This window comes from Carcharhinus amblyrhynchos, chromosome 17 (genome assembly GCF_965287045.1).
Source record: "Carcharhinus amblyrhynchos chromosome 17, sCarAmb.v2.hapA, whole genome shotgun sequence".
In the NCBI taxonomy this organism is placed as follows: Eukaryota; Metazoa; Chordata; class Chondrichthyes; order Carcharhiniformes; family Carcharhinidae; genus Carcharhinus; species Carcharhinus amblyrhynchos.
The window spans coordinates 3,708,440-3,723,646 of NC_137340.1; the positions used below are offsets into that span (position 1 = coordinate 3,708,440).

Genomic DNA, 15,207 nt, shown 5'->3' on the forward strand with positions numbered 1-15,207 from the left:
AGTGAAGAAGTTCCTCCTCAACCCCGTTCTAAACCGTCCCCTTTATCTTGAGGCTGTGCCCCCTAGTCCTACTGTCCTTTCTGAGCGGGAAGAGTCTCTCCACCTCTATCCTATCCATCCCATTCAACATCTTATACGTCTCAATGAGATCTCCCCTCATTCTTCTAAACTCTAACGAGTACAAGCCTAGTTTATTCAGCCTCTCCTCATAGCTCAACCCCCTCGACTCCGGAATCAGCCTAGTAAACCTCCTCTGCACTCCCTCCAAGGCCAAAATATCCTTGCGTAAGTACGGCGCCCAAAACTGCACACAGTACTCCAGCTGCGGCCTCACCAATGCCCTATACAGCTGCAGCAAGACCTCCCTACTTTTATATTCAATCCCCCTCGCTATGAAGGCCAGCATCCCATTTGCCTTCCTGACCACCTGCTGCACCTGCAAGCTGGGTTTTTGCGACTCATGCACAAGGACTCCGAGGTCCCTCTGCACCGTCGCCTGCTGCAGTTTTTCGCCATGTAAGTAATAGTCCTTCCTACCATTATTCCTATCAAAGTGGACCACCTCACATTTGCCATCATTAAATTCCATTTGCCATTTCCTGGCCCATTCGCCCAGCCTATCTAGATCCTTCTGCAGACTCTCCACACCCTTCGCGCAATTTGCCGTTCCACCAATCTTGGTGTCATCAGCAAATTTCGACACCATACACTCGGTTCCCTCCTCCAGTGCTGTTCGGGTACCACGAGGGAGAATTTAGCATGGCCAGTTTAGCTAACCAACATGTCTTTCAGACAGTGGGAGGAAACCCACGCAGACATGGAGAGAATGTGCAGACTCCGCACAGACAATAACCTGAGCTAGGAATTGAACCCCGGACCCTGGTACCGTGGGGCACCACTGTGCCACCCATGCTGCCCGTGTTGGGAGCGTGGGCAGAGACACAAGAGGTTCGAGCTGCTCAGTAAGCCCCTATTGTTGTAAGTTCCTGGCCAGCAGTCATTGAAACCTGGTGCCTAGAAAGCAGTAGAAACTGTCTACCGAACAGCGAAATGGAATGTTTTCACAAGGTCTTGAGTTTAGAGAGTACACGCTCGATATTGCTGGCTCAGGTCCAACCCCTACATCAGTGGGAACAACCCATAGCAACACCGACAAGATCATACAAACCCTGAAGCAATAGCAGGGTGAGTCAGACTGGAAATGGGGAACATGGAAAGACACTTTGGTGTTTGGAATCAAAGACCAAAACCTGGTGGGGGTGGTGGGGAGGCGGGGTGGTGCTCTCAGTCAGAAAGTTTTGGTGCTATCAGTGGGTGGTTTGAGTGTTTCAGGAGATGTCTCTTTCCAAACAACATTAAAATATCTAGCAAAACAGGGAATGCTGATACAAAGTGACGGATAAACACCCTGCCCCTTTGAACATCGAAGGTGTTGGCTCCCCACCAAAACATGTTTTTAGAAGCTGATCAGATGGTTTTTCTTTCGGGAAGGTCTGTCACACTGTCAGACTGTTCTGCCTGGTGGAAATGCTACCGGAGATTTTAAGTGTTGTATCGATTTGAGACAGCACTGATATGGGAGGGTCTTACCCAGGAATATTTGCATGGCCTTTGTCACTCAAATAAGAACGGCTGAATGGCAGGTCACCATGTCAGGAACGGTTCCCTCCATTTGCCATCCCTGCCTGGAGGTAATATTGCATCAGAGAAAATTGTTGCCTTCAAGATATTCCTCCTCCAGGAAAATTGCCCGGGTTACCCTTGATGAGTCCCCTGACAATGACAAAGTGATCTTCCTGCCACCCAGCGTAACCTCATTTCTCCAACTCATTGATCACAGAGCAATGTCAACATTCAAGGCTTCCGTTGTTCCATTTCCCAGCTCGTCAAGGCAACAGATAGTGAGAATGCACCATCAGTCCGCTGTAATGTGCCTTTAAGGAATAGCAACTTGACATCACTAGAAGTGTCACACGATCCAGTTTTAGTTTCTCTTTTGCTTTGAGCAGAGCATACACGCACAGCTCTGATGCCTTCAAGCTTTATTCCAAAGTATAACTTCTCATGTGCTTTGTCCTAATAAATGAAGCCACAACATGCTTACCCAATCCCCTATGAGTGATCAGTGCCTCGTGTCTTATGCAAGAAATAAACATGTTTAGAGATGATACATCAATACAAAAATGGAAGGCGAATGGAATGCTGGCCTTTATAGCGAGGGGGATAGAATATAAAAGCAGGGAGGTCTTGCTGCGACTGTACAGGGCACTGGTGAGGCCGCAGCTGGAGTACTGTGTGCAGTTTTGGTCGCCGCACTTGCGCAAGGATATTTTGGCCTTGGAGGGAGTGCAGAGGAGGTTCACTAGGCTGATACCGGAGATGAGGGGGTTGGACTATGAAGAGAGATTGAAGAGACTGGGTCTGTACTTGTTGGAGTTTAGAAGGATGAGGGGGGATCTTATAGAGATGTATAAGATGATGAAGGGGATGGATAGGGTAGAGGTAGAGAGATTCTTCCTACTTAGAAAGGATAGCAGGACTAGAGGGCACAGCCTCAAGATAAGGGGGGGGAGCAGTTTAGAACGGAGTTGAGGAGGAACTTCTTCACTCAAAGAGTGGTGAATCTCTGGAATTCTCTGCCCGTTGAAGTGGTGGAGGCTACCTCGCTGAATATATTTAAGTCACGGGTAGATAGGTTTCTGATAGACGAGGGAATTAAGGGTTACGGGGAGAAAGCGGGAATGTGGAACTGATCCACTTCAGATCAGCCATGATCTTATTGAATGGCGGGGCAGGCTCGAAGGGCTAGATGGCCTACTCCTGCTCCTATTTCTTATGTTCTTATGTCACACAGACAGGGAATGTTGTAGCATAGCTACAACATTTGCAGGGGAATCGGCACTATTGCTGATTTGGGGATGAAATCACATCATTTTGTCTGGATGTTGTGAGGCTGACACTGTAGCTCAAGTATATCAGTGGCAATGGGGAAATCTCATGATGCTAACCCTGAGGTTCAGAGTGAATTCATCACCTTGATGAGGGAGGTTTGCTTCGATGAACTGGATGAGTCTGATGGGGTGGAATTGCTGCAATCCCATTGGGAGGAGTTGTTCAATAAAGACTTAGTGCAGTTGGAGAATTAATAAACTGAAGAAGAACCATCAAACCCTCCAGATTGGTCAACAAAACCAGTGTCAAGAACTTTCCAACTCCTGGAAGAGGCAACGGAAATGTTCAGAGAATGACCCGGTTGGATCTCCAACTTGGGTCGGTGTCTGCGGGAGTTTGCACATTCTCCTCGTGTCTGCGTGGGCTTCCTCCGGGTGCTCCGATTTCCTCCCACAGTCCAAAGATGTGCGGGTTAGGTTGATTGGCCATGCTAAAATTGCCCCTTAGTGTCCAGGGTTGTGTAAATTAGAGGGGATTAGCGGGTAAAATGTGTAGGGATATGGGGATAGGGCCTGGGTGGGATTGTGTTCCGTGCAGACTCGATGGGCCGAAGGACCTCTTTCTGTACTGTAGGGTTCCATGATTCTAGGATGTCAACTCTGAGACTTAGGTCACGGTACCTTGTGGGCAGCTGAAAGCACTACCAGAATGTCTTTGAAAGTTCCTTGGAATCCAGTGGTGAGCAAGGCCCACCCCCAAGCCAACACGCTCAGCATCAATGCTCCAAATCACTCAAAGCCACCTCCACTCAAACACTTTAGGGATGTTTTCAATCCTTGAAGAAGTCAAACATCTCCCTAATCCATGATAGTCAACACACAGAGACTTTGTCAGGAACATTCAGTGGCTAAGTCAAGGTGGTGGAGAGAGTGTAAAAACCCCCAAGCATCTCATCCAACTGATCTCCCAAGCAACAGCTGCTCAGATGTGACGGAACGTGGAGTTTGGACAATGGATTGGCCATCTCCGAACTCACCAGGCTGAAGGGAAAGGAGATTATTCCCAAATCCAAGAGACTGCCTCAGGAGAAAGAAAGGCTGGTGAGTGTAACCTGATTTGAATTTACACAGCATTTCTTCCATATTTAATGATCAATTTTCATTGGGCAGCACGGTAGCACAGTGGTTAGCACTGCTGCTTCACAGCTCCAGTGGTCCTGGGTTCGATTCCCAGCTCGGGTCTGTGTGGAGTTTGCACATTCTCCTCATGTCTGCGTGGGTTTCCTCCCACAGTCTAAAGATGTGCGAAGTGGCATTTTTAATTTGTTTGTGGGGGTGTAGCTATCACTAACTAGGTCAGTACTTGTTGCCCTTGTGGAGGTGGTGGTGAGCCACTTTCGTGAACCGCTGCAGGCTATGTAGGTCAGGGGGATCGGCCATGGTAAGTGCATGGGGTTATGGGGATCGAGTGGGGTGTGGACCTGGGTAAGATGCTCTGACGGAGAGTTGATGCAGACGCCATGAACTGAATGGCCTCTTTCTACACTGTAGGGATTCTACAGTGAGTGACTTGGAGGGGAACATGCAGGTGGTGGTCCCAGGTATCTGCTGCCCTTGTCTTTCTAGATGGGAGTTGTAGTGGGTTTGGAAGGTGCTGACTAAGGATCTTTGGTGAATTGCTGCAGTGCATCTTGTAGATGGTACACACTGTTGCTACTGAGCATCAGTGGTGGAGGGAGTGTAGATGTGGTGCCAATCAAGTGGGCTGCTTTATCCTTAATGGTGTCTAGCTTCTTGGGTGTTGTTGGAGCTTCACCCATCCAGGCAAGTGGGGAGTATTCCATCACACTCCTGACTTGTGGATAGGGAGGGGAGTTATTCAGAGAATGGTCGGGTGTGGAATAGACTGCCTGCTGTGATGGAGGAGTCGGACACTTTAGGAACTTTCAAGCGGTTATTGGATAGGCACATGGAGCACTCCAGAATGATAGGGAGTGGGACAGCTTGATCTTGGGTTCGGACATAGCTCAGCACAACATCGAGGGCCGAAGGGGCTGGACTGTGCTGTACTGTTCTACGTTCTATAGTATTCCTAGCCTCTGACCTGCTCTTGTAACCTGGTGATGAATCCAGTCGAGTTTCTGGTCAATGGTAACCCCAAGGATGTTGACAGAGGGGGATTACACCACTGGATGTCAAAAGGTGGTGGTTAGAGTGTCTCTTATTGGTGATGGTCATTGCCTGGCATTTGTGTGGCATGAATGATACTTGACTTGTATCAACCCAAGCCTGGATATGGTCCAGACCTTGCTGCATTTGAACATGGAGGACTTCAGTATCTGAGGAGTTGTGAATGGTGCTGAACTTTGTGTAACCATCCTTGGAGCTGACCCTGGCAGAACTAAAACAGAAACATCCCTTCCCAAATCAGCTTACGATTTCCTTCATTCAAAGAGGGCAAAAGCGAGGAAGAACTTGCAAGAATTAACTTGCCTTTACACTGTGCCTTTCATATCATCACAATAACTCACCGACGAGATTTAATGGGCCCAATTGTGGAGTTACGACCCATTGGAAAACCAGTGGGGAATCGCTATCAGTTCCGTGGGTAACAGAAGGAGGTGCCTTGCAGTCGCTGGCTCCCATCAGGCCTTTCACAGGACGCTGGCCCTGGTAATGCTCACAGCTACTGGCCAGTCAGAGGCTGACAGTGCCACCTGGGCAGGTGGGACCAGGAGCAGCCGCTGCCAATGCCTCTACCAGGGGTCCAGGATCAACGAGGGCAGGACGGGGTCACAGGGTGGGGCAGGGGGAACGGAGGCAGGGGTCCCTGATGCGGGATTCCTTGACCACACACTGAGTGCCTGACCGCAAGGGGCCCACCTGGGGAGGCTGCTGGCGTAGACAACTGGGTTTGTTTGGCAACCTCCCGGGTGCGGCCTATATTTAATTCCCGAGCCACTAAATTGCGGTGGGCTTTGGGTTCAAAGATTAATTAGTGAGCCTAATTCACGTCCCAATCCTTGGATGGGTTTCCCGTAGCAAACCCTTCCTGCCCCTAGTAGGGGCAGTTTTCCTGATATGAGAAATTTGATGGGGAACTCCCATCTGGCCCCCAATTTCTGCCCCCCCACCATCAACACCAATGGGTATAATTCAGTTCCACTCAATGTAAAATATGCCACTCTTGTTCGGGAGATGTGACATCCAATTTGTAAGATTCTGTACAGAGACAAAAAAATTATGATCAGTTAATCAATACTTTATTGATGTTGGTTGAGGGATGAATGTTGGCCCAGGCGCCAGGGGGTAAAACTCCTCTTGCTCCTGTTCGAATGGGATCTCTGCCGCGCATCTGAGACCAATGGAGCCTCGGTTTTACCTCTGCGCCTCTGACAGTGCAGCACTTCCTCAGTACGGCACGGGGGGGGGAATCAGTCTCCACTGTGTGCTCAACCGGACCTGAACTCCCAGCCTTCAGACTCGTTGGTGAGAATGTTAACAGGGGCTGCACACAACTCGACTTTGACGGAGACAGGACGCTCACAGGGAGCGCGTCAGGGAAGCACTGTGAGGAAAACAGTGGGCGGAATTTTCCAGCCATTCGTGCTAGTGGGATTTTCCAGACCCGCTGAGGGCACACACCCCCACCCGAGGTTTCACAGCGCGAGGGGTACGTTCAATGGGAAATCTATTAACAATGGCGGGGCCAGAAGTTCTGCCGTCGGCCAGTGGTGGTCACCTCCATTACCGTGGAGCATGGAGCAGATTGCACGGAAAATCCCACCCAATAGATTTAAAGGGGAAGGTACTATGGGGACAATAATAGGTTTAAAGGGAAGGTACTATGGGGAAAATAATAGATTTAAAGGGAAAGATACTATGGGGAAAATAATAGATTTAAAGGGAAGGTACCATGGGGGAAATAATAGATTAAAGGGAAGGTACCATGGGGGAAATAATAGATTTAAAGGGAAGGTACCATGGGGAAAAAATAATAGATTTAAAGGGGAAGTAATATTGGGAAAATAATAGATTTAAAGGGAAGGTATCATAGGGAAAATAATACATTTCAAGGGGAAGATACTATGGGGAAAATAATAGATTTAAAGGGAAAGTTACTATGGGGAAAATAATAGATTTAAAGGGAAAGGTACTATGGGGAAAATAACAGATTTAAAGGGAAAGGTACCATGGGGAAAATAATAGATTTAAAGGGAAAGTTACTATGGGGAAAATAACAGATTTAAAGGGAAAGGTACTATGGGGAAAATAATAGATTTAAAGGGAAAGGTACCATGGGGAAAATAATAGATTTAAAGGGAAAGGTACTATGGGGAAAATAATAGATTTAAAGGGAAAGGTACTATGGGGAAAATAACAGATTTAAAGGGAAAGGTACTATGGGGAAAATAATAGATTTAAAGGGAAAGGTACCATGGGGAAAATAATAGATTTAAAGGGAAAGGTACTATGGGGAAAATAACAGATTTAAAGGGAAAGGTACTATGGGGAAAATAATAGATTTAAAGGGAAAGGTACCATGGGGAAAATAATAGATTTAAAGGGAAAGGTACTATGGGGAAAATAATAGATTTAAAGGGAAAGGTACTATGGGGAAAATAATAGATTTAAAGGGAAGTTACTATGGGGAAAATAATAGATTTAAAGGGAAAGGTACTATGGGGAAAATAATAGGTTTAAAGGGAAGGTATTTTGAGAGGATTCATTGAATTAACGTTCTAACTCCCTTTCATCTCCAGAGGTGAAAATACCACCGACTGTGTCACAGTTAATCCAGATGATGTTCTGAGTCATGCGTACCGTAATTCAGTGGATGGCACCTTACTGTTTGTCGCTGCCAGTGACCAGCTGCTGAGGCTTACCCTTGCTGGGGAAGGAGAGGGACGTTTACGCTGGAGAATGAACCGTTTCAGAGAGTCAGCCTCACACTGTGCTTCAGCCGCTGTGACACCCGCTGACGGTAGCGGGGTGGGCGGATAGTCCGTGTGTTCCCGGAATAGGTGCAGGGAATGGGATGAAAGTGCCGTTGTGGCAAAACTTTGGAAACCTCACCACTATCCACTGGCTTTCCCGGCTTCAGACGGACGGGGAACAGCAGCCACACCATTAGGACCAGGAGACTGTTTGCCTAATTATCCAGAAACAAAATCTTACAAGACTTGACATACTTTAAATGTTAGAAAAAAATTTATAATTGTTGCATATTTGTTTCTAAGTTGCATTAGAAGGTTGCATTTTTTTTTAAACTAGATCCCAATTGCCTGTTAGTGACACTCAATCAGTTGAGAAATGCTAAGTACCCAATTACAATTTGCCAGCGGAGATTAATAAAATACATAGAAACAATCGCTGAATTATTTTAGTTGTGTAATTACCACATACACTTAAAAACGAGTACCACTGAGCAGTGACTGTGTAAACTGCGCTGTGCATTTTTTGAGTCAGGAAAAAACTGGCTCAAAAAAAAAAGGAAGCGACAAATTATTTTTTTCTACAAAAAAAAGAATTTCTTTTGAGCAATGGTCTTTAAATAACATAACACATTTTCCAATTAGCATTCCATCAACACCAAAGCTGAACAAGCTGGAAATAAATGCACGACTGACTATTAGCTATTTCAGTTTGGTCGTTTGTTTTTTTTCAAAGTGTGTACTTTATGAAAAATACTGTATCTTTTACACGATGTTAAATAGTTCATCTATATACAGGCGGCCTGCAAAAGACAAGGACCCAGAATAAAATCTGTACAAGCTCTTTGCTTTCTTGTTTTAAAAAATACTGCACAGGTAAAGTCAGTACAAACGGAAACGAAATAAAATCCCAAGTCCATCTTGCCTCGTTGCTTGGCTTCTGACAGCGGTTATCTCCGCGTTACCACAAGGCGACTGTGGCGTCTTTTCGATCCCCCCGCATGTCCTCGCCTTGTTTCCCGTTTAGTCCATCATCATGGGTGACAATTACAATCTGCAGAGCGTCGTCATTGCTGGGCTCAGCTCACGTCTCCTAGATGTGGCTGCCAGGGCATGTCACTGTGGCTACTGTGCTCAGTTCCGTGCCAGCCTCCCTGCGGCTGTCTGGGGTGTCCTCCTGGGCTTGCACTTTGTACGGCTTGTGAGCCAGGTGGCCCTGGTGCGCTCCGCAATAGCTCAGCGCAGCCGGCTGGTCGTAGGTGAGGAACGAGGAGACGCTCATGGCGATGGGGATCTGGAAGAAAAGACAACGCGTGTGAAAATCTGTTGCCCCGAGTTGAGAGAGAGCACATAAGATAATGAAAGGGGGGATGGATAGGGTAGAGGTAGAGAGGATTAGCAAGGATTCTTATGTTCTTATAAGAATTCTAAGAATTCTCTGATCTTGTTCGCCCCCCCCCAGTGAGAGGGGGGCATTTGCATCTCAGCCACAACTCCAGTCACCGCAGCGGGACTGGAGAATCACCGCAGCGGGACTGGAGAATCACCGCAGCGGGACTGGAGAATCACCGCAGCGGGACTGGAGAATCACCGCCCTGAGCGAGATCAGAGAATTCCTGCCTTGACCGAACGGAGAAAGCAGATTGCTTCATGAATTGGGATAGATTTCAACGGCAGAGTCACGGATCGTGTATTAGACCAGTGAAAGATTCATCATCTACTGAAATATTTACGAACAGCGGAGCTCGAGGCCCAGTAATGAGAGGGGATTGCAACAGGAGAGTGGAAATGTATCAGGACGGAGGAGAGGTTTCGCAGAAGGTCGAGGGACATGGAGTTGGGGGTAGGGTGTCAGCGTGGATAGAGGATTGGTTGTCAAATAGGAGGCAGAGAGTGGGGGTCAACGGGTGCTATTTGGATTGGCGGTTGGTGACTAGTGGAGTGCCCCAGGGGTCGGTGCTGGGGCCTCAGCTTTTTACCATTTATATAGATGATCTGGAGGAGGGAACCGAGTGCAGGGTGTCGAAATTTGCAGATGACACCAAGATTGGGGGAACGGCAAATTGTGCGGAGGGTGTGGAGAGTCTGTAGAAGGATCTAGATAGGCTGGGCGAATGGGCCAGGAAATGGCAAATGGAATTTAATGTTGGCAAGTGTGAGGTGGTCCACTTTGGTAGGAAGAATGGTAGGAAGGATTATTACTTACATGGCGAAAAACTGCAGCAGGCGACGGTGCAGAGGGACCTGGGGGTCCTTGTGCATGAGTCGCAAAAACCCAGCTTGCAGGTGCAGCAGGTGGTCAGGAAGGCGAATGGGATGCTGGCCTTCATAGCAAGGGGGATTGAATATAAAAGTAGGGAGGTCTTGCTGCAGCTGTATAGGGCATTGGTGAGGCCGCAGCTGGAGTACTGTGTGCAGTTTTGGGCGCCGCACCTGCGCAAAGATATTTTGGCCTTGGAGGGAGTGCAGAGGAGGTTTACTAGGCTGATACCGGAGTTGAGGGGGTTTAGCTATGAGGAGAGGCTGAATAAACTGGGCTTGTACTCGTTAGAGTTTAGAAGAATGAGGGGAGATCTCATTGAGACGTATAAGATGGTGAATGGGATGGATAGGATAGAGGTGGAGAGACTCTTCCCGGTCAAAAAAGACAGTAGGACTAGGGGGCACAGCCTCAAGATAAAGGGTTTAGAACGGAGTTGAGGAGGAACTTCTTCACTCAAAGGGTGGTGAATCTCTGGAATTCTCTGCCCGTTGAAGTGGTGGAGGCTGCCTCGCTCAATATTTTTAAGACGCGGGTTGATGGGTTTTTGATAAGAGAGGGGATTAAGGGTTATGGGGAGAGGGCGGGAATGTGGAACTGAGCCACGACAGATCAGCCATGATCTTATTGAATGGCGGGGCAGGCTCGAGGGGCTAGATGGCCTACTCCTGCTCCTATTTCTTATGTTCTTATGTTCTTATGTAACCAACACATTTCAATATCAGTGCACAGAACTTCACAACTGATAAATAATTAGAAGAGACATTGAAATGTTAATTAGAAAGTGCGACCTCATTATAAACACTGTAAAATGTCTGAAAGGAGCATTGGGAATACATCTCCCCAGCTGCCTGGGATCGCGCTGCCCACTGGAACACTGCCCGGGAACGCGCTGCCCACTGGAACACTGCCCGGGATCGCGCTGCCCACTGGAACACTGCCCGGGAGCGCGCTGCCCACTGGAACACTGCCCGGGAGCGCGCTGCCCACTGGAACACTGGCTGGGATCGCGCTGCCCACTGGAACACTGCCCGGGAGCGCGCTGCCCACTGGAACACTGGCTGGGATCGCGCTGCCCACTGGAACACTGCCCGGGAGCGCGCTGCCCACTGGAACACTGACCGGGATCGCACTGCCCACTGGAACACTGCCCGGGATCGCGCTGCCCACTGGAACACTGCCCGGGATCGCGCTGCCCACTGGAACACTGCCCGGGAGCGCGCTGCCCACTGGAACACTGCCCGGGATCGCGCTGCCCACTGGAACACTGACCGGGAGCGCGCTGCCCACTGGAACACTGCCCGGGATCGCGCTGCCCACTGGAACACTGACCGGGATCGCGCAGCCCACTGGAACACTGCCCGGGATCGCGCTGCCCACTGGAACACTGCCCGGGATCGCGCTGCCCACTGGAACACTGCCCGGGATCGCGCTGCCCACTGGAACACTGCCCGGGATCGCGCTGCCCACTGGAACACTGCCCGGGATCGCGCTGCCCACTGGAACACTGACCGGGAGCGCGCTGCCCACTGGAACACTGCCCGGGATCGCGCTGCCCACTGGAACACTGACCGGGATCGCGCTGCCCACTGGAACACTGCCCGGGATCGCGCTGCCCACTGGAACACTGCCCGGGATCGCGCTGCCCACTGGAACACTGCCCGGGAGCGCGCTGCCCACTGGAACACTGACCGGGATCGCGCTGCCCACTGGAACACTGCCCGGGATCGCGCTGCCCACTGGAACACTGCCCAGGATCGCGCTGCCCACTGGAACACTGCCCGGGATCGCGCTGCCCACTGGAACACTGCCCGGGATCGCGCTGCCCACTGGAACACTGCCTGGGAGCGCGCTGCCCACTGGAACACTGCCCGGGATCGCGCTGCCCACTGGAACACTGCCCGGGATCGCGCTGCCCACTGGAACACTGCCCGGGATCGCGCTGCCCACTGGAACACTGTCCGGGATCGCGCTGCCCACTGGAACACTGCCCGGGATCGCGCTGCCCACTGGAACACTGCCCGGGATCGCGCTGCCCACTGGAACACTGCCCGGGATCGCGCTGCCCACTGGAACACTGCCCGGGATCGCGCTGCCCACTGGAACACTGCCCAGGATCGCGCTGCCCACTGGAACACTGCCCGGGAGCGCGCTGCCCAGTGGAACACTGCCCGGGATCGCGCTGCCCACTGGAACACTGACCGGGATCGCGCTGCCCACTGGAACACTGCCCGGGATCGTGCTGCCCACTGGAACACTGCCCGGGAGCGCGCTGCCCACTGGAACACTGCCCGGGATTGCGCTGCCCACTGGAACACTGCCTGGGAGCGCGCCGCCCACTGCAACACTGCCCAGGAGCGCGCTGCCCACTGGAACACTGCCCGGGATCGCGCTGCCCACTGGAACACTGCCCGGGAGCGCGCTGCCCACTGGAACACTGCCCGGGATCGCGCTGCCCACTGGAACACTGCCCGGGATTGCGCTGCCCACTGGAACACTGGCTGGGAGCGCGCTGCCCACTGGAACACTGGCTGGGAGCGCGCTGCCCACTGCAACACTGCCCAGGAGCGCGCTGCCCACTGGAACACTGGCTGGGATCGCGCTGCCCACTGCAACACTGCCCAGGAGTGCGCTGCCCACTGGAACACTGCCCGGGATCGCGCTGCCCACTGGAACACTGCCCGGGAGCGCGCTGCCCACTGGAACACTGCCCGGGATCGCGCTGCCCACTGGAACACTGCCCGGGATCGCGCTGCCCACTGGAACACTGCCCAGGAGCGCGCTGCCCACCGCAACACTGCCCGGGATCGCGCTGCCCACTGGAACACTGCCCGGGATCGCGCTGCCCACTGGAACACTGCCCGGGATCGCGCTGCCCACTGGAACACTGCCCGGGATCGCGCTGCCCACTGGAACACTGCCCGGGATCGCGCTGCCCACTGGAACACTGCCCGGGATCGCGCTGCCCACTGGAACACTGCCCGGGATCGCGCTGCCCACTGGAACACTGGCTGGGAGCGCGCTGCCCACTGGAACACTGCCCGGGATCGCGCTGCCCACTGGAACACTGCCCGGGAGCGCGCTGCCCACTGGAACACTGCCCGGGATCGCACTGCCCACTGGAACACTGGCTGGGATCGCGCTGCCCACTGGAACACTGCCCGGGATCGCGCTGCCCACTGGAACACTGCCCAGGAGCGCGCTGCCCACCGCAACACTGCCCGGGATCGCGCTGCCCACTGGAACACTGCCCGGGATTGCGCTGCCCACTGGAACACTGCTCGGGATCGCGCTGCCCACTGGAACACTGCCCGGGATCGCGCTGCCCACTGGAACACTGACCGGGATCGCGCTGCCCACCGGAACACTGGCTGGGACTGCGTTACCTGGTGGGGAATTGGATTCCAGGTCCGTGCAGCAAATTGAACAAATTCTAATCTTTTGCCCGGACAGGTAACAGTTCAGAACAAGTAGTTTCAAATTCCAATGAATATATTACAGATTCCGCAGGCAGATCGTAGATCGATAAGGGCAGGTTAGAGATCCACCGGAACAGATTACAGATCCCCAGACTGGTTAGCGCTGCTGCTTCACAGCGCCAAGGACCTGGGTTCGATTCCCACTTTGGATCACTGTCTGTGCGGAGTTTGCACATTCTCCCCGTGACTGCGTGGGTTTCCTCCGAGTGCGCCAGTTCCTCCCAAAGTCGGAATGATGTGCTGGTTAGGTGCATTGTCCATATTAAATTCTCCCACAATGTACCTGAACAGGTGCTGGAGTGTAGCGACTAGGGAGGGATTTGCACAGTAACTTCATTGCAGTGTTAATGTAAGCTTACATAGCGCACTATGACACTAATAAATACATTTAACATTTACTTAAGCACTGTCTAATTAACTTTTTTTTGCATTTAACATTTGGATAGTGGATTCCATTGTCTTATTGATGCCTACAGAACCCTGGGGTGGCACAGTGGTTAGCGCTGCCGCCTCGCAGCGCCAGGGACCCGGGTTCGATTCCCGGGTTGGCTCACTGTCTGTGCGGAGTCTGCACATTCTCCCCGTGTCTGCGTGGGTTTCCTGCGGGTGCTCCGGTTTCCTCCCACGGTTCGGGGATGTGCTGGTTGTGTTGATTGGCCATGCTGAATTAACCCTAGTGTCAGGGGATTAAAGTAAATTTAAAGTTCATTAAGTAGTCACACCGTGACATTAACACTGCAATGAAGTTACTGTGAAAATCCCCTAGTTGCCACACTCCGGTGCCTGTTCGGGTACACCGAGGGAGAATTTATCTTGGCCGGTGCACCTGGCCAGCAAATCTTTGGAGTGTGGGAGGAAACCAGAGCACCCGGATTAGTAAATGAGGGATTATGGAAATAGGACCTTGGTGAGACTATGGTCAGTGCAGGTTTGATGGGCCGAATGGCCTCCTTCTGTACAGTAGGGATTCTATAATTCTGATTCTATTTAAAAACAACTCCCCAGATAGATTACAGATCCACCCAAACAGATTACAGATCGAGCCAGATTACAGGTCCATCCAGACAGATTATATATCCACCCAGACAGGTTACAGACCCACCCAGACAGGTTACAGACCCACCCAGACAGGTTACAGATCCATCCAGACAGGTTACAGACCCACCCAGACAGGTTACAGACCCACCCAGACAGGTTACAGACCCACCCAGACAGGTTACAGATCCACCCAGCCAGGTTACAAATCCACCCAGCCAGGTTACAGATCACTCAGATTACAGATCCACCCAGGTTACAGATCCACCCAGACAGATTACAGATCCACCCAGACAGGTTACAGATCCACCCAGATAGATTACAGATCCACCCAGACAAATTACAGATCTACCCAGACAGGTTACAGATCCACCCAGACAGATTACAGATCCAGCCAGATTACAGGTCCATTCAGACAGATTATATATCCACCCAGACAGGTTACAGATCCACCCAGACAGGTTACATATCCACCCAGACAGGTTCCAGACCCACCCAGACAGGTTCCAGACCCACCCAGACAGGTTCCAGACCCACCCAGACAGGTTCCAGACCCACCCAGACAGGTTACAGATCCACCCAGACAGGTTACATATCCACCCAGACAG

General features: G+C 51.4%; 1 protein-coding gene across 1 annotated transcript in view; it reads right to left on the reverse strand.

Annotated features, from left to right (window-relative positions):
- Positions 1-8,398: 8,398 nt before the first annotated feature.
- LOC145354296 (leucine-rich repeat transmembrane neuronal protein 3-like) overlaps positions 8,399-15,207 on the reverse strand; it is a 329,536-nt gene continuing 322,727 nt past the window's right edge. Inside the window, exon 3 of the mRNA XM_080205407.1 lies at positions 8,399-9,119. Coding sequence (XP_080061533.1) covers positions 8,919-9,119 — 201 coding nt within the window. The 3' untranslated portion in view covers positions 8,399-8,918. The remainder of the gene's footprint in view (positions 9,120-15,207) is intronic.